General features: G+C 36.4%; 1 protein-coding gene across 2 annotated transcripts; it reads right to left on the bottom strand.

Moving 5' to 3' along the window:
* Positions 1-4,791: 4,791 nt before the first annotated feature.
* On the bottom strand, positions 4,792-19,875 carry LOC122986686 (up-regulator of cell proliferation-like). Of its 2 annotated transcripts, XM_044357994.1 has the most exons (4): positions 19,727-19,875; positions 19,331-19,531; positions 19,188-19,236; positions 4,792-9,530 (listed from the first exon to the last, which is right to left on the bottom strand). In XM_044357994.1, the coding sequence occupies exons 1-4, from the start codon at positions 19,745-19,747 to the stop codon at positions 4,828-4,830; spliced, it is 4,974 nt and encodes a 1,657-aa protein (XP_044213929.1). In that variant the 5' UTR covers positions 19,748-19,875; the 3' UTR covers positions 4,792-4,827. The 2 variants fall into 2 exon arrangements, with proteins under 2 accessions (XP_044213929.1, XP_044213938.1); XM_044358003.1 differs by lacking the exons at positions 19,188-19,236; positions 19,331-19,531; positions 19,727-19,875 and adding exons at positions 11,360-11,427; positions 11,555-11,656.
* Between the last annotated feature and the right edge of the window lie 395 nt (positions 19,876-20,270).

A 20,270-nucleotide genomic window follows, 5' to 3' on the forward strand; every position in this document is an offset into this window, starting at 1 on the left:
ATAGACACATTTTCTTTTGGCTAATTTATTGGTTGGCTTTTGATTTTAAATGAAAAGCTACTTTGAAACATTACTTATGTTACATGTGTGGAATTCATATTTGCAGCTGGTGTTTTTAAAATCTTTTTAAGTCAGATGATGATGAATTGGTTTTATTTTTAAAATATAGGGAAGTTTCCCCTATGACACCTGTACATTTAGCATAAGTGGTGCTCAAAAAACTGCAGCATTTATTTCTGTCTGTGTTGCATGTGTCCCACTGCATGGACTCATTTATGGTGGTGCTACTAAAAATATCAGTTGCCAGTTTATTACATCCACCTGGGTAAAATAAAAAAATTGCTAATTTGCTCCTCTGATGAAGGTTATAATGTTGAGTTTTTGTTGAAACTGTTTAGAGAGGTGATGATTCGTCTTTATGGTCATGTTGAGACTGCATTAGTGCTGATGTTGACTTGTATTGTCTATAGAGGGGTTGCTACATTTTTGTCTACCTTATTGTTCTAAATGGAGAAGAAAAAATATTTGAAACAGAAAAACTCAACATTATAACAGTAATAAAGGTGGATTTATTGCAGGACTGTTGAATTAGCTGAATTAGTTTTAGCAGGTGTGTAAATTGTAGACAGCAGTATTTTTCTCACCTGAAAGAGTGAACAAGTTATCAGGATGTATATTTAAAAAGTCAAAGAGAAGATTCCATGTTTTCATTGGAGATATGGAGGCATAATGACTACATGTGCAATACAGCACAATATATGCAACATGCAGCATTGTTAAAGACACTGTATAAAACAATGTGATGAGGCAGGACTGACTGGAGAGACTCTGACATGCAGAGTCATGTTATATAATATTTGAAAATTTATTTTTTAAGCACACAGGTTGTTTGTACTTACAGCTTGTTGCAAATAGCTTATTGGTAAATATTTGTTTATTTTAGAGCTGCAACTAATGCATTGTTTCATTATTGATTAATCTGTTGATTATTTTCTTCATTAATCATTTAGTTGTTTTGTCCATAAAATGTTAGAAAATGGTGAAAAATGTTGAAAAAAGTCCAAGTTGACGCCCCCAAATGTCTTCTTTTGTCTCATCCAACAGTCCACGAGGGAGATGATGGAGTTTCTTCTTCCTCAACTTTTTTTTCAAATAACACATTAAAAACGTTGTTTAGTTATTGTTGTAGCATTAATGTTACATCACCTGAAAAGCCAGAGAGCTGGCTGAAGGCAGCTCAGGAAGGTCTGCGTGTCAGAACCAGAGGAACTAATTACATTCCAGAGACTTCCTACAACTTATTTCAACAGTTCTGTTTTAATCAGACGACAAATTCAACACACATGTCGAGTCAACAATAAATCAAGTTTATATTAATTTATTTCCATATATGTGTTTTTTATATTTATTGTTACAAAATGTATTTTGATCCGACTTGGCTGTGAGGGTCGGTGAGTGATTCAGATTCAGATTCAGATCAACTTTATTATCCCACACGGAGAAATTCATTTGGTCCAGTGCTCCAGACATAAAAGCACCAAAGAATCCACAAAAAAAACTATAGATACCCAATAAGACCTCAACATAATCATAATAAAACACATTTGATCACACTGAGACACAATAAAATCAAATAAAAACAGTCAATCCAAAATCATTAAAATCACATTTGATATAAAAGTGTAAGTAATATGATAATGTTGGTGGGTCAGTGCTGCTCAGACTCATTACTGTCTACACACCTGGTTGAGATTGAACAAGTTAGTCAATAAGTGACAGAGACTGACAGGCAGAGAGGTGAAGGAGTCAGTTAAACTGTCCCTCAGATTATTTGTCATGTTTTCATCTTGTTGGATCAAACACAGACAGGAGTTATTAATATATGAATAAGACTGTGCAGTTTCTGATTTCAGACACTTAATTTTCCATTTAGAAAGCTGCAATAGACTCCACACAAGGTGGACTTGACTCTTGTGCCCTCAAGTGGTAGAAGACTGAACTTATCACTACTTCACTACTTCTCTCTTGTTCTCAATATTTGCTCTTTGAACTGCGATTCAGTGTTTCACTGTGTATTCATACAACAGATAGACTTGAATCCTCTTCAGATTTCATGAAGAACTTACTCTAGTGCCAAATGAACAGCATCTACTGGTGTCTAGTGGTTCTACTTGTTAAAGGACCAGTTCACTCAAAATTGCAGGAAAAATATTTTGTGATTAACCTCTTGTGATATGTGTAGTCATGGAGATAGTTTTGGTTTTATTTGTCCAGTGTCTGAGATGTCTGTCACCACACCAGTTCAATGGAGTTTCATTTGTGGTTCTCACAGCACTGAAAAGTTACATTAAATTAAAATCAACAGCAGTGTATTTTTCTAGAAAGTTTGACTGTTACTGTGGAGAATCCACAGAAAATACTGTAAAAAGATGTCAGATTAGTTTAGTAGAAAGTCTTTCCACTCAGAATTGTTGAGAATGTGTCCTGTGGATTGTCCAGAGTAAGTGGGGACATTGTTTTTAGAAAGACGTGATACTGTTGAAGTCTTTTAAATGTCACTTTTTAATGCACCTCCATTGTATTGGGATGGTGGCAGAAAACTCAGAGACAGATATCTCAAAAACTGTGAAAATAAAACCAAAAATAGAGAATAATCCTCCAAATACCTGTAAACCACTCTGTGAATCATATTTTATAACATTGTGTCATAAATTCATAAAATTTAAATCTAAACATGTTCTGAGTCTGTAGTGTTGATTAATAATTGATATCTGGTATTGATAGACACTGTTGTCCCATAATAAAATAAATAAAGAATAAATAAAGGAAATAAAGGAACTACTGACAGCTGGTAAAGAGTGACACCATTGTTGTCAGTAGTGCAGCAGCTTTGATTACAGCTTTAAAAACATAAAAACCAAAGTAAAACATTTGTAGAAGAAAACTTTATACCCAATATTTGTGAACTTATCAATTTTGAAATCAGTAATATTGATCTAAAGTTGTTGTTATATTTATTATAAAAGATATTTAGCCACATGATCTTTGTACATACAGTATATTATCACCATCACTTATCATTATACACATAACTATACTGTATGTCAACCTGTAAAAAAGAAGAAAAAAACACTGATAAAGCAAAACTTGTTTGTATCTTGTTTAATTCATTGTGTCAGAAGTTGAACATGATCAACAGAGCAGAAGATGCCACATTATTCCCACAGTTGGCTTGTTTAGACTATATTTAAACATGAGCTAAAAGGTCAGTTACAACAACATAAAGACTCTTATTCACTGACTTTTATCAAACACACATCAAAAGATCAAATGTTTTACATGTTCCTATTAGAAATGAAACTGTAAAAATATTAAAGAATAGTAATGACATGTTAGAAAACATCTGTTTCACATGGCCTTTGTTCTTCTTCATCATCATCATCAACATCATCATCATTATATTTAGCACTTTATATTTGTCATTATGTACATAGTTGTGTTAAAAGATGAATAAAACAAAAACTTTTGTACTCATTAAAAAGTAAAATGCAAAATATAAAATAATACAAAAAACAATAATATGTTTTTAAAAGATAACAAAACTGTTTTCTGGTCTTTAACGTGACTTGTTCAACACATCATCATCTGTCAAAAATAATGAAAAAAGTTAAACATCAACAACACATGAAAAGACGTCTCAGTATTTGTACATGAATCAAAAATTAATTTGCATCAACATGCAAACATTTGAACTGATGACAATTTATTTATTTTACTCTCAAAGAAAACATTAATAACTATTTTATTTTAGCATGTTATGTTTTGCAGGTTATGTTGAAGAATAAAACTACAAATAATGTAAAAAGTAGTAAAACGTGTTACAAAACAGCATTTCATTACTCATTATATGACCTTTGAACTACATAGGCCTACATCATCATCACTTTTTTATTTAAAATAATAAAATAAACAAGAACAAAAATGGTAAATATTTAAAAGTCTGAGTAATTGTTTCTGTGCTTTCTGCCTCTTTGTTACATGTTCAGCTTCAGAAAGGCACCAAAAGTCAGTTGTATCAATATTTGTTATTGATTGACTGGTAGTAACCATTAGAAAGCCAACTGCAACTGACATCTTCATCACTGTCATCATCATTATCTTGCATACTGGTTCCTATTCACATAGTCATATATCAATATGAACAAAGACCAAAAAAAAAAAAAAGTAACATGACCCTTTTTTCATGTGGTCTTTGTAGAACATCATTATAATTGTGCATCACAGACTATAAAATGAAGATAAAAACATAAAACATAATCTTTTTTGTTTTACATGGTCTTCATTCTACATGATAATTTCATTATCATTATCAACATCATTAAAATGCAAAACAGCTGAGAAAAGAAAACTTCAAAAAATAAAAATACATGAAATATTATATAAAAAGTTGAACAGTCTAACATCAACTTCTCAACAACTTGTTCAAATCATCATTTGTCATTGATCATGTTCACCAGACCAAAGGATGCCACAGTATTCACTGTCAGCAGCTGCTTTAGTCTGTATTTGAATTTGAACCACAAAGTCATTTGCATAAAAAACAACAAACATTAAAAATAAAACATGAAAAACAAAACAAATATGTTTGGGAAGTTTTTCACTGCGCTGAATTAGGCTGAAGACTTATGATTTTCTAAGTGAAAATAATGGATCAGCCAAGCTACATTAACTGATCTGATCTTCTGGATGCTCTAACGTGTACAGTTTGTTTGTTTTTTTTAAAAAAAACTGCAAATTTGGTTTTGTTTAAAGACATTTGTACGTTGTTCACTGTATGTTGAAGGCATCTTTTAACCCCTTCAGTGCTTGTTCCCTTGTGATTCTCCTCCAGGCCTCTGGAACATCAGCTGGCTTGGACTTGTATTTATGAGCAAATCTGTCATTGTATTTTACCAGTACAAACTTCCAGTAGTCAGATGCCTCTATGGTGGGATCTGGAGGAATGTGCCAGTCTGGATAGAAGGTGTAATACTCTTTGTAAGGATGAGGCTCCCATTTAGTAACTGTGTTTTTGAATTTATGTTCACTTTGCACAGCAGTTGTACACAGTGTTTCAACCAGCTTCTGAGTGTCTTCATAACTGTATCCACCAAGACCTTTTGGCCGATGAACAGCTGCATGATGCTTCTTGTGATCTTTGCCTCCAGCCTCACAGGGAACTTTACAAAATGGACATTGGTTTCCACAACCAAACACTCGCTTGAAAAGCTCCTCCTGTGGTTTGATTGGAAGTTTGTCCAGAGTCTCAGTGATGTTTTCAGACTTTGAGAATTCCTCCTGAAGCTGTTCTTTCAAGTCTTCTATTGACATTTTGAGGCTGTTGATAAATGGATGACATGTGCATTGAATTTGAAACAGGGCTCTTTTTTCATCCTCCACTGAAATTGAGATTTCTTTAATCAAATACTTTCGCATGTTGCTGATGAGCTCTGTGATGCTTTCATTATTATTTGGCAGTTGAAAACCATCTGGTCCTTTTGTGGCCTGCTCTAAGGCTGCTGTGATTTTGTCAACTATGACTTGAAGGTTCTTGATCTTCAGTTTGCACAAAGTTTTCTTCTTTGAAATTTGTTGCTGGATTTGTTGAAATATCCAATCTTTAACATATATTTCATACTTACAAATGTACTTGACAAAACTGTCAAAGTCATCCTTTTGCAGCAACTCTTCCTGAATGTTGTACTGGAAAAAGGAGCGGGAACTGAACTCTGCTGAATGACAACCTGTCAAAATTTCATCCACTATGTTTATTCCCAGAGATCTGTTGATGTACTCTTCCACAGCAGGTTTGATACAACATCTGACAAAATCATTTGCTTTGCGCTGACAATCATCTCTCTGTTTGTATAAATCAAGAAAATCTGACAAGTACTGAGTCTTGTACTTCTGCAGCTGAAATCGAGGATCTTTATCTGACAAGAATTTTTTGTGCATTTTGAGGAATTCCCTTGAGGCAATGCCACAAATGTGAAGTTTCAGATCAATCTCAAACTTGATTTTGACATCCTTGCTGATATTTTGAAGGGACTCATCGATTTTGTCCAGAAGATCCTTTATGAAAGACTCATGATAATCTGGGTTTGTCTTTACAACATCAAGCACAAATTGTGTGCAAGACTCAATGACATCGTCAGCTGTTGTCTGCAAATATCTTTTTATGTCTTTTCTGCGGAACAGATTAAAAGTCATTGCATTCTTGACATGCTCATTCTTGGCCTTAAACTCACTCTTCCCAAAATCTTCTAGGTCTCTAATGTTCTGTAATTCCTCATTGACTTTATGATTTAAGAAGTTTTTTTTCAAGTGGATAAAGATGTTTTCAGATATATTTTGTTCTTTCAGGCCAGACACATTTTTAGTGGCTTCAGTCCACATCTTTTCAAACTCACATTTCAGTTGTTCATCAGACAGTTTGGAGTCTTTACAGTCACTCAAGAGCTTCTTGACCTGCTCCTCAATCACAGCTCTGTATTTCCTCTGAATGTCTCGAACCTCTTTTGAACTTTTTCTCATGTGAAGTGCACAATCCAGTTTATTGTTTACTGAATGTTTGATTTCCTTGGCAAGACTACTGATACTGTTGAAAAAATCAATTTTGTATTTTTCTATCAGATTTACATTCTGGTCTTTCTTTTTGTAGTATTTTGTAAGTTTCTCCTTCATTTTTCTTTCTTCAGATGCTATGTTTTCTGACACCTCTGATTTCTTTGATTCAACCAATTTGCTCCAAGTTTGAATATCAGATTCATTGTCAGAATTTGAGATTTCCAACTCTGCTTCTGTTTGCCAGGAGAGGATTTCTTTTCTGAACTGCCATTCCCATTGATTGAACTCTTTGCAAAGGTTATTGTAGGCATTAGCCACAAGAGTGTTTCTGAAACTAAAGATGAAGTTCTCATATTTCACTGCTTTCCAGAGACTTCTCATCCATTCTAGAAACTCTGGGATCTGTGAGACTTTAATGCTTTGATCTGTTTTCACTGTTGTCAAAAGATTTTTCTTGAAATCTGCTACAGCTTCACTGTAACCTGTGTTCACTGGTGCCATTGGAGGGGTTCCATGCCAGAGTCCTGGGATGTTCCAGTTGTTTTTGTCCATGTCATAGTCCAGCACATCTGTGAAAGCTTTAATAGAAGGCTGCCTTTCCATTTCAGCTGCAATTTGCGTCATTTCATTGAGCTGGTCCAAGAGATGTTTTCTTTCTGTTATGGTCTTTGCATGAGCTGAAACTCCAGAAACATTTTGATGCACAAAGTGACAAATTGGCTTTTTACCAATTTCCTTCATTCTCAAGAAGGCGTGAACTGCAATTTGAAGGATGTCTTTCATCTCTGTTGAGTTCTCCATAGCGACATTGATAATGGTGACATCACTTAAACCAATCACAAAGGTTGCCAGCTGGTTGTCATGCTCATAACTGTCTTCTAGTTCTGCCAAATGTGGAGACTTTAGACCCTCTGTGTCAATGAGAACTATAAATTCATAATTCAACTCATGTTTCATGTCCTCTCCAACTTTGAGGAAAAGCATATAAGCTCCTCTTGTGCATCTGCCGCTGCTGACAGGAAACTGCACACCAAACATGGTGTTGAGGAGTGTTGACTTCCCTGTACTTTGAACACCCAGCACACTCAGTACTAACAGTCTGCTCTTCCCTCCAACCTTCTTGTGAAGCTCCATCAGCACATCTGTCACCCATCTCTCTGGGATGTTGGAAGCATCTCCATCCAAGAGCTCTAAAGGATATCCATCCAACAGCATTTCAGCTGCCAAACCAGGGAGACGAGATATTTCATCAGCAGTGTTTCTTGAGCCAGAAATTGAGAACTCATAGATGAGTCCCATCTCTCTCATGTAATGCTCTACTCCTAAAGAGCTCTCCATCAAAGCCTGATCTAACTCTGCAATGATTTGCACATCTTTCTCATTTCTATCACAGTGCTCTTTCAGTTTATTACGCAGTAAAGATAGTTTAATGACAGAATGTGAATGTGCATTCAGCTTAAATTTCATCCACTTCAGAAAAAAATCTCTTTTCTCTTTGTCACATTTGGATAAATGTTCAATAAAACTTCTCATGGCTCTGGAAAGTTTGTATTTGCTTTGCTGCTCCCTGATTCGTTGTTTTTCCTCCAATAGCTGGGATTTATATTCCTCCAGTGCTTGTTCACCAGCATTTTTCAATCTACATTCCTCCATTTCCAGTTGTGATAAACTTTTCCAGTCAATTCCTTGCAAAGGAAGTTGTTGTTTTTTGTAGTCTGGTATACTTCGCACTCCAATTCCTTTCACAATCTCCTCAGCTGCTTTCTTTTGTTCATCAGTTTTGTTTTCGTCCACAGACAGACCAAAGTCAACAGCTTTGTCAAGCATATTTTCGAAGATAACTGTGTTTGCTTTATTTGTCAGTGATTTCTTGATGGACACACAAAGTTTGTCTGAAAACTCTGCAACATTTACCTTTGGGTCTTTGGTTTTCACGCTGCTTTTTGGTAGCTCTAACTCTTTCAGTGTTGTCTGGACAGACATCATGTCCTCTCTAGAGTTGTCCTTGCGATTAACAACCAAGAATAGTTTGGATTTCACATCTTGAAGAGAAGTCAGAATCTTGTGCTCATTTTCTTCAACTTTGTCCAGGAACACAAAGGTCGCAGTTGACTGTTGAAAAAGAAACTTGAATTGTGTGAGTGACTCACAAATGTCTCCTCTCAAATTGGCAAATGCAACTGGTCCTGGAAATATGTCAAGATTTTCTCTGCCACTGGGAAGGTACCAGCAAACCTCGACCAAGCCACTAGCAATTTTCTTAGGGATCGCTCCTCCTTTCATATCTCTGTGTATGAAGATGTTGTGATTGTACTGGCCAAGGCTGAGAACATGATTCAAAACCTGTGACTTGGACAAACTACAGTTTTTCAGCCTCACAAAGGTAAAGAATGGTATATTTGCTTGGACAATGCTGTCTTCAACAAATCCTTTTGATTCAGACAAATCATGTGGACACCACTCTTTGATAATGTCTCTCAGAGCCCACAGCATCAGGGAACACTGACTGTTATCACCATGAGGCAACAGCAGTGGGACAGAAAACTGGCACATTGACATCTTGAGGGCCATTTCCTGTTGCAAGAAGCTGTCAGCACAAAGAAAGAGTGCGACTATGAGGTCGAGAGCGTTAACCTTGTTGTCTGCAGAGTCATCTGCAGTGACCAGGTCAAAATCAAAGAGATAATTGTTTTCATCATCATCATCATCATCTTCATCAACATCATTGTTTGATAGTAGTGTACAGTTTCTGCATCCTGTGTTGATTTGAAAGAGTTTTCTGAGAAAGCACCATGGTATTTTCTCAAGTGATTCAACAGTTTCACCATAAATGTTGTTTTTGTTGTTTTCCAGAAGAGACTGAAGAGTGAGCTTGTTGGGATAAAATTTCTTCACTCCAAGTTTGGAGAGAAAGTTGAAAAAGACTAGGAAAGAGAAAAAAGATCACTTGTAAAAACAAGAAAAATTAACAGAAAAATGAATGACCCTCTAGGACTTCATATGTAATATAATATTATTTTTTATTTATATGCTGTTGGCAACCAACTGTATTTATCCATAATATCTGACATTATTATTACTATTAATATGTGTCATGAAATAGCAGTCTTGTAACTCGTTAAATGCCTTGACAAGATTGAGTGATAAGTAAATAAATCAGAGATAGGTTAAGTTGAAGTGTATTCATATTCATAATTTCTCCCCTGTTATTAGCCACTGTGTCTTCTATGATGGATTCCTATTTAATTTTATTTTTACCTTTTGTCTGTGTATTACTGTCATGTTAACTATTGTGGCATGAAAACTATTGTCTTTCTTGTTTGCACCATAACCTAAATTCCCATCACCTCCATTGTACTGAGGTGGAAGTAGACATCAGACAAGCAGACAAGGGATGGATATCTTAAAACCCCAGAAGATAAAACTAAACCTTTACATGGCTTGATTTATTTATTTATATTTTATTTTTAGATTCCACTCGAGGTGAGTTAGAAAATGTTTTTAAATGTGTTTTCAGTGTCGTTTTGGCATCTATGGAGGACCTGATTTGATTCAGTTCTGTGTTGTGATTAGTTTGTGGCTCAAGATTGTGTTTTTTGTGAAATGTCTTGTTCTCTGAATCATTGGTGTCTTTAATATTAACGTGTTATGAAATGTAGTTGAGTTTCTGATTTGTAACTGTTTTCTTCAATGTTGCTCCTCAGAGTTTATTCTAATTTGCACAGAAAATCAGTTGCATTGACCTGTATCAGTTTAATGTAAGATAATTGTTCATTCTTTCTTTTTCTTTCTTTCTTTCTCTATTCTCTACCACATGTTTTAAAAAATACACAACATAGTGCTATTTCTGCAACACATTTATATTATTAAATCTTATATTGTAACATATCTGATGACACACCAGTGTTTGTGGAGGAAAGGGTTTGTCTGGATCTCTGACAGTTTATAGAATTGACCTTTACTGCTGCTGCTACTAAATGTTAGTATTTAACTTGTAAAACAAATCAGGATGCTGGTGATTTCCATTTTAGCTTGTCTCACTTATTTTAACTGTGAAAGTTTTACAAGACACTGCTTCCTGATTCTTTGTGTGTGTATCAGGTATTACTCATGTTGTGGGGACATAAATCTGTTTGCTGTCACATTGTGGGGACTCACCTCCATTTTTAATGTAAATTAATACACAAGTGGTTGTGTGTGTGTGTGTGTGTGTGTGTGTGGGCACAACATATCTGAACTGACAGCATGACCTGACATGACCTCTACTGAAAGCAAATTTTTTCAGCACAGTGGAAAACAACTTATTTAGACTTCCAGACATTACTTAGTGTAATGATAGTGTTTCAGTTTGAGTCTCATTTTGTATTTAATTATTTTGAAAATGAGGATGCATTGTGCTTGTATGTAATTTATTTATGTATTTATTTATTTGAATCTCTTTTAGCTCAAGGTTATATAAAATATTTAATTATATAGACTTCATATCTAAAAACTGATTATTACAAACAAAAATTAAGCAATTAGGCTTTTATTAATGAACACAATCAGATTAATAGTTCTTTGCTCATTAAGCTTGAATTTGAAAGTAACTGTAAAATCACTACCGGCTGCAACAAAACTTTTCTTTTGTTGAGACATTGAGGCTCAAGTGGGTGTTTGTCTGAATTTTGTTGAGTATCAACATCTATATCAACACCATCTTCACCTCCACCTCCTTCACACTGAACTGATGCTGCAGAAAAGTGTAGCTCACCGTCAGATTGTCCATCTTTAAATGATATACTGCGACCCATAGAATCATCACTCTTCATGGACACACAGCTGGGTACAGGAGAGGATGGTCTCTGCTGCTGCTGCTCTGAGCTTCAACACAACACAAACAGCTTTAAGTGTAAATAATGATGGTTGGATGATTTGGATCATGGACAGTTAAAGATCCTCATCTCACCTTTGAGCTTTTGTCTCACTGTCATGTTTCCCATACAGAGCGGTTTTAGAGAGAGTGTTTTCCTCCTTTTCCTCCATCTGATTCATAGAGCAGCCGACACCTTCACACAAACACAACAACATGCTGTCAGAGCTGCACTCACTCATTTCAACAACACTGAGACATAGTTTTCCACACACCACCTTACAATGTGAGGCAATGACATCACATGTGCCAGACTGGGGTATTTTTGTCTGTTTAAACCCAAAAAACAACAGTCAAAATGTGGGTGAGAAAATTCTGGAAAAAAAAACACACAACAATCTGCTGATATCAGGGGTATAGTTGAAGATTTTAGTGAACTTTGATCAAACAAAGTTCATCAAACATCAATTACAGTAAGACACTAAATGGCTCTGCAGACTCTCTTTCTCTTTGATTTGTCTTATCATTCCATCTCCATTTTGTTTATCATTTATTTTCTGGTGATCTCATATAAATCCCATTGTTGAACTGCATCTATGTTGGCATGGTCTCGGTCAGTGAAATGGTTGATGAATAAACTAGATGTGTAATAGAACCTATTCTCACATTCCTCAGGTTTTTTTTAGTGTTTTTATGTATCTTAAATCCTTGTTAATGTAGTGTTTCTTTGTAAATTTAGGCAGAACAGCTCATCCACTATGCCCGGCTGAACACGTGCCAGTTTGGTTCTTTTTGTTAACGCTTCTGGGTTTCCCCTGGTAACCCCGTATTTAGTGCTGATTTTTACCTTTTGTCTGTGTATTAGTGTCATTTAAAATGAAAACTATTGTCTTTGCTGTTTGCACCATAAACTAAATTCCCATCACCTCCATTGGTGGAAGGTGGACGCAGAAATCTAAGGGATGGATATCTTAAAACCTCGGAAGATAAAACTAAACTATTTGCATGGCTAGATTTATCCCTTTATATTTTATATATATTTTTAGATACCACTAGAGATGAGTTAAAAGATGTTTTTAAATGTGTTTTCAGTGTCGCACTGGCATCTATGGGGGACCTGATTTGATTAGTTCTGCTTGATTAGTTAGTGGAAAATGGGCCCAAGATTGTGGATTTTGTGAAATGTCTTGTTCTCTGATTCAGTGGTATCTTCAATATTAATATGTGTTATGAAATGTAGTTGAGTTTCTGATTTGTAACTCTGTTTGTGTGTGTGCTCTGCAAGCGTATCTGAACTGACAGCATGACGTGGACCAAGGTACGTTTGAACCGTTTGTTTTTTTGGTGCAATTGACACAGGCAGAAACCAGAATACGGTCGTTTTTTCATTTTTTAAATTTTGGGCAAAAACAAAAAACACAAATTCAGCTCGATTTCTTGTTTTTCTGTTCTTACTGACAGAAAAACTGACTGACTGTGACGCACTTTGTAAGTGGTATTTGTGAAAGGTGCTATATAAATAAACTTCGCTTGCTTGCTTGCATATATATGCAGTTTGGGAAATAATAAGCAATCAGCCTATTTTGAAAAGGCACGTTTTGAAAAGGCACTGCACTAGTCTCTCAATATAAATCAAGGAATCTCTGTCTGTCTGTATGTACGTATATTTGTTTGTCCTTCACATATCTCGAGAATCGTTCATCTGACCTACTTAATACCTGGCAGGTGGATTGCTGGGGAGTCAAGAAAGTGCAATGTCAATGTGTGAAGTTGTTTGGATGAGCGGTTCTTGAGAAATATATAAAAATACCTGATAAACAATGTTGATTTGCTTCTTCTTCTGCCCGTGGAGTCAACAAGCAGAAATACGGACAGCACCACTCTGCCATTGCAACCCACATTGTGATCAAAGATGGGATTATATCCATAGTGATAAGAACTACCATAAAGAATGAATTGAAAAAGTTTAGAGCGTTAAGCTCTCTTCAGGTTCTTCACACGCAGGAACTTTCTATGTATGTTTAAGTCATAGTGCAGGATGTCACAGGCACGTTTTGAATGGACACTACAGTTCATCCGATCAACTTCAGCTCAACTCAAAATTGTAGTCTCCAGATATTCTGTGTGTGAGGCGTTTAGGGAGCATTGCTAAATTACATCTACTGGTAGCCTGCATGTGAGGCGTTATGGGAACATGGGTAAATTATAGCATCTACTGATAGTCTGAGCATGCATGTTTTGAACAGGCACTGCACAAGTGTTATCATAAGTCAAGAAGCCCTTGAGTCAATTCTCTTTTTGTCAGTTGAGTCATTGCAGTCTTTTTTTTTTAGTTGCAGGATAACAGAATGGTAGGCTGTTAACTTTAGCAAACTCTGTCTCATCTCAAAATTACCTTACTACAAAACTAACTGTAATGGAAATAGAGATAAGTGATTTTACATTACAGATGATGATCAAAAGGCTGTCCAAAATGTGAGTGTTACAGGTAAAACAAAACATTTCGTATGTAGGCTGTTATAGGAGGTGAATGTAGGGCAGCAGCTCTGCAGGTGCACTGGACTGTATTGTAATCTGATTTGGGTACAGACCTACTCAACAGTGTAATGAGTCTAATGAGTCATGCAAAGGGTCTGTACCACAAAGCGAGCCAAGTGAGCTAGCCAGCTACCTCAATCATTTATTAACTCTCACTCCACCGTTCCAACAGGTCACCTAAGCTATCCATGAAAACCAAAGGCACTGGCATCTGTTTTATGGCTAATCAAAGCTGGTGTGTTAATACCACAGTGCTAAATAAGTCCCGCTCACCTCACCTTCAATACAAGTAAAATTGCTTGGCTGGCCCGATAAAGGTTTCTAGCTTTCGAGTTTGCTTCAGTGCTGTGTGGCCCTCTGAATATGTGCAGTAGTATTCCCCCCGTGAGTTCTCGCTCGGCCCATAGACTTTGCATTGTGATGACGTCATGGATATTTTTCGCTTTTGTTGCATCAAGGGAAGTTTTACAAATATGAAACTCCATGGATCAAAAATTTGTTAAAGAAAGAGTCATAATTGACGTTGTTTGCAGTTCGAGCTATCCTGTCAATAGTTTTACAGATGTCTCTTTTATAGTGGTGGTCTATGGGGAAAATGATTTTTGGGTCTGTGGAGGAAAAAGTGAGGATCAGAAGTGTACTGTTGGAGAAAATACTGTATTATTATAATAATATTTTGATGGTTGTTAGTCTAGTATAGAAGTATATTCAACTGATCTGTTTTTGTCTTTGAAGAACATGATGCACTCTTGACCTTGTCTATTGACTTTATATGTTGTAACCACGTTGTTCTGTTTTTAAGTAAGATGTCTCACACCTTGTTTGTGTAGGCAAATTAATGTCTAGTCTGTTAGGACAGAGGAAATAGAAAAGGTTATCTGAAGTGCATGATACATGGTGACCCTGATTCTAAGAAGTGATCGTTGGAAAGGGGAAAGGCCGCAGGGGGCTCTTACAATACATCTATGCAGTATCCATACCCACTTTGCATGGGTGATGCGATGGTCCCCCTGAACGTTAGTTCCATGCTGATTTCCGTCAACTACAGTTACTTTACCTAACGGTAAACTATTAACACTAACATATACTAATATAAGTTCTCTGTCAGCTACACTCAGAAACAATATGAGGTACTGAGTATATTGTTATGTCATGCTGGATGTAGCAGGAATAACAAGAATTTATTTATTTAAAAAACACCCCAGAAAAGGGGCACTTAATAGTGGAAGGCTAGTGAAGAGCATTGTGTTGTGGGTGGATGTGGCACATTCAACTACTGTTTTTGGCTGTCTGCCGTCAGTGGGCTTCATTCCATTTCATATTGCCGCCTGTCGGCCCCAACCCAAGTCAAAATGCCAATATCTTAAGAAGAAAAGCCATTTTATAGCCTGTGATTGTAAAATGTGAAGTTGCTCATTTAATTTTATATTTCCAAGAATATGTGGCTGAGGATATTTAACATGAAATTATCTTTCTTAAAAAAAAGTCTTCCTATATATATTTCATACACTTCATCTCTTTGTCCATAGAACAGTCTATATTTCCTTTGTACAGCCAATATTTCATTTCAAGTTTTAAGTCCCATTTCAAAACTATTACCATTCCATTCTGTAAATAGATTTTAAAATTTCAATTTCATTTTAATATTACTTTGTTTATTATTGTTATTATTATTATTATTATTATCATTATTATTATTATTATTATTATTATTATTATTATTATTATTATTATTATTATTATTATTACCTTGCTTTTATCTATTTTTATTTTTCTATGTTGTGTTTTTGGGAGCAAACACTGAGACACGTTCTCTGTATGCTTGCATTGGCTAATAAAACCGATTCTGATTGAATGAGCTGCTGTATGTCATACTGACATAAAACAAATAAACAAAGAATCATAAAGATACAGAAAAATCTCCAGGGTTGTGTGAATAGTAACCTATGCATTTGTCAGTATTTGACGACCTGGGAATGAGAACAGGTTGGTCTTTTCACCCGTAACCCCTAACCCCTAACCCTAACCCTAAACCTAACCCCTAACCCCTAACCCTAACCCTAACCCTTAACCCTAACCCTAACCCTAATCCTAACCCCTAACCCTAACCATTAACCCTAAACCTAACCCCTAACCCCAACCCTAACCCTAACCCTAACCCAAGCCTGTACTAATTTACTAGATTGTCAGTAGTATTGTAATCTCTGAAGGTGACTCATTTTGGTCACTATTTCCACTAAAAAAAGAAAAAAACAAACAAAAGCTTCATTTTAAATCTTAGTCCTTCCCTCTCCTGAAACTAGGTCTGGGATGGCTTTTGTCCATGAAATGAGATAACTGAAACTTTGTCATGGAGCAAAATCAAATACATCATTGGAAAAGTCTCGACCTGGAGAGTAACATATGTCAGAATGAAGATTCTACATGGCTCCTGCTTTGAAATGCTGACCTTTGAACCTTGACCTCAGTGCACATTTGAATGCTTATAATTCAGCAACAAACGGGGTTTCAGACATGGGACCAACTGTTATAGAGAGCTCTTGACCTCAGATATCATGTCAGTATAGTTAACAACTCGGGACGCTATCAGATATGGGTAAAATATGGTTAAAATTAATTTTCACCCATTTAACAATTAGATATTTAATATTTGACAAATGTGTTTACCATCCCCCTAAGCTCCTCAGTGTACTCTCAATTCAGTATTTACAACTTTCAATTCTCAGAAAAACACTAATATTTTTTTAAAAACTGCAATTCCCTACAGCCTTGCCATGCAGCTTGACACAAATCAGCACCACAGTTGTAGTTTTTCCAGAGTTGTAAAAAAGACATATCTACTGAACATATCTTACTGAACATATAAAATATCTAGTACAGCCAAACTAGTAATTACACTGCATCTAGAGGATCTTTGTTAAGAAAAAGTAAAGATGTTGGTTTATTTCAGATATTTTAGCCAAAAAAGGAGTCGAATGTGCCGTGTGTGTGTGTGTGTGTGTGTGTGTGTATGTGTGTGTGTGTGTGTGTGAATGGGGTGGGATGGGGGAACTCAATGAACCAACTGCACACAAAAATCTTGATCAGTTCGAAATAAATTCAGTAAATAAAAGTAAATAGCATATATAATAGTAAATAAAGGTTTTTTAGAAAACTGACAAAAAAACCCTTTATTTCTCAGAATCGAAGGAGAAATAATTAACATTAATCTATCATATTGTTGAGTTACCAAGGACCCTTTTGTGTTTTTGTGTTGAGAAATGTTAAAGATATCATTAAAAGAAAGCCTTGACACATTGACAGCATGAATGTATTATTGACATTGAGGAAAATACTTACGCGTGGCAAGTTCTCCGGTCAGCCAATCACAAAGCTACCAGACAAACTCAGTGAGTTCTTTGGGAGATTTGAACAGTCCCCAGCCCCACCTTACTCTCCTCCCATCCCCCTCCACCCACTCCATTCAGGAGGAGGAGGTGAGAGCCACGTTCAGGAAAACCAATAAGGGGAAAGCAGCAGACCCAGACAGGATCAGTCCAGCTGCACTCAACCACTGAGGAGGGTTAAGATGAACAGCCTTTCATCTCAACCTCTGACCCTCAGCACAGACGCCCCCCCTGGGCTGCGTCCCCTCACCCTGGCTCCTCTGCCTCTACACAAACCCACCACAGCTCAGTCACCATTCTTAAATATGCAGATGATACAACCATAATTGGACTTATAACCAACAATAATGAAGACCGATACCATGAGCAGGTAACCCAAGCAGTCACGTGATGCCTTGATAACAGCCTCCAGTGCAAGACATCTACAACACAAGAACTCATCATAGATTTCAGGCACAGTCCCCTCCCCCAAACCCCCATACATGTCTCAAGAGAACTCATAACCATCACTGACTCATTCAAATTTCTTGGCACATACATCAGCAACTCAATCAAATGGAACATCAATACAGACCACATTACTAAAAAAGCCCAGCAAAGATTGATCTTCCTGAGACAGCTGCAAAAATTTTAAAGTTACACAAAGCCTCCTGCTTCAGTTTTACACAGCCATCATTGAGAGCATTCTCACCTCATCCATAACAGTTTGGTACCACAGCACGGACAGTCACACTCACAAAAAAATTGTAGTGCATAGTCAATAAATCATTCATGATTATTGGCACTCCCTCCCATCAGTTGAATCACTATCTCACAAACGCACAATCAAAAGAGCAAAAAGAAAAAAATGTCTGACCCCTCTCACCCTGCTCCCCACCTTTGCCAGCTGATGCCCTCTAAGAGGTGCCATAGGTCTCTGCCCACCAAAGCAACCATCTTGTTTTGAAAAATGTTTTTTCCCACTGCAATAAGGACTCTGAACACTTATCACCAAGCCTGAGAGATGTACCTGCACTTAAAACTCTGTGATTTTTGTCTTGTGGTAATCTGTGAATATTGTCTGTGCTAGTCATGTCTCTAATGTGATGTTGATACCTGTCTATGTTTGGTGTTATAGTTAAACTGAGCGTACCCACCATGCTATACTAAAAGAAAATTCCACCAACCTCAGTCTTGTGATCATTAATAAATGACTGGAATTAATAAATGACTGAGTCGCACAAGGGGCCTGTACAAAGCAAGTCTAGTGAGCTACCCTGTGGAAACAGGGCAGGGCACTTGGCCTGCCACATAATTAAAAAAAATGTTTGTTTGTTTTTGTAAATGTTTGGATATCAGTTGGCAAACAATTAGTTTACATTTCCAAATAATGTGTTTGAGGTCTAATTTATTAATTTCTCCCTCATTGTCCACCTCCTGATCTGACCACGCAGGTGATGAATGTGTGGGTGGAGGCCAACAGTCTCTACAGCTCTAAATCTCTACAGATTCGTAAAGGTCTCATATTTACAAAGCAATGGCCACTTTAAAGCAATCCAATCAAATCTGAATGATTTCAGCAAATTCCTTTTGTAATTTTACTCATATATTCCCTTTCACTCAGAATACATCACATTATGGAAGCTAACTGTCATTTCACTGTGACTTTAAAGCCCCCCTATGTCTACAATTTTAAAAATCCTGATTCTCAAAAATATATAAAACGTATATACAAAAAGCAAGATTCACATTAGAAAAAACTACACATATTCGGCTTTAAGTTTCAAAAGTTACCCTTACATATGTCATATTCAGAGTTTGCTTACCTGGTTGCTGCTTGTGAAGAAAAGAATGTCCAAATTCCTGAGTAATGATCTAGAATGAGTAGAGAATAAATGTTTTATAACTGAACACAGTCTGCTTTATGTAAATTCAGGTTGTATCAAAGACAACTAACTGTGCTCTCCACCTGTGGTGTGAGGAACTTCTGTATCCTACAGGAGAGGAAAGGTTCTTCCAGTATGCTGCTGACTGAGGGCCTCTCTGTAGGGTCGTGTTTCAACAGCTGTTCCAAGAGAGAACGCAGTTCTTGGGAGTAGTGATCAGACACTGGAGGGTAGAAGCCACGGACTATCTTCACCTCCATGTGCATGCTATTGTCAGCATTAAACTGAGAGGAAACACATTTAGTACACAGTTATAACAACTGCAGAAAAAATGAAGAAAGGAAAGACGACCCATTCTTGTTTGTCAACTATTAGACATACAGAGAACAAATCTAAATCAGTATGTGAGCATTATAATGCTGTTTAAGATACATTAAATCTACATGAATTAGTAAACAGCTCACACACAGAAAACTTACTGCAGGCTTAAGAGTGCACATTTCATACAGGACACAGCCGAGGGCCCAAATATCACTGCAGAGGAGAGAAAGTCAGAGGAGAGAACAAACAAATAGACAAACTGGGATCAGTTCTGAGGGTAGATTTACATTTATTCAATAACAGTCACTTGCAAACCGGAGAAAAAAGGACTTTATTGCTGAGAAAATGTTACAACGTTCCAAAATGTTTTAAAACAGAACATATCAGACTTTATCATTTATTGAACGATAAAGTCCTAGACTTATTTCCATTGTTGTCCCTGAGATTCTGCTTAATTTACTTCATTCAGTTAACTAAATCAGGATCAGTTTACATGCACACTTAAAATAGTTTAAGAGGAAATCAATACTACAGTAACTTCCTGTTGTAGATATGAACAAGCAGGTTCACTCAGTAAAGAGGAGACATGATACCTTGACATCTCCCAGAAACCTCCAATTAATCCTGCATGACTCACAGTCAGTTCAGTGGGGAGAGAACTTGTCTACTGGATTACTATTAAATGATAATTTACACAACAAA

Source organism: Thunnus albacares, chromosome 1 (genome assembly GCF_914725855.1).
Source record: "Thunnus albacares chromosome 1, fThuAlb1.1, whole genome shotgun sequence".
Classification (NCBI taxonomy): Eukaryota; Metazoa; Chordata; class Actinopteri; order Scombriformes; family Scombridae; genus Thunnus; species Thunnus albacares.

Bases quoted from the DNA above. Each gene is read 5' to 3' on its own strand.
- LOC122986686 (XM_044357994.1), bottom strand. From the start codon at position 19,747: ATGTGCACTCTTAAGCCTGCA. The intron at 19,532-19,726 runs GTAAGTTTTCTG...GTTTCCTCTCAG, and splicing joins TGTGCACTCTTAAGCCTGCA to TTTAATGCTGACAATAGCAT. The intron at 19,237-19,330 runs GTGGAGAGCACA...TACTCATTCTAG, and splicing joins AGAAGTTCCTCACACCACAG to ATCATTACTCAGGAATTTGG.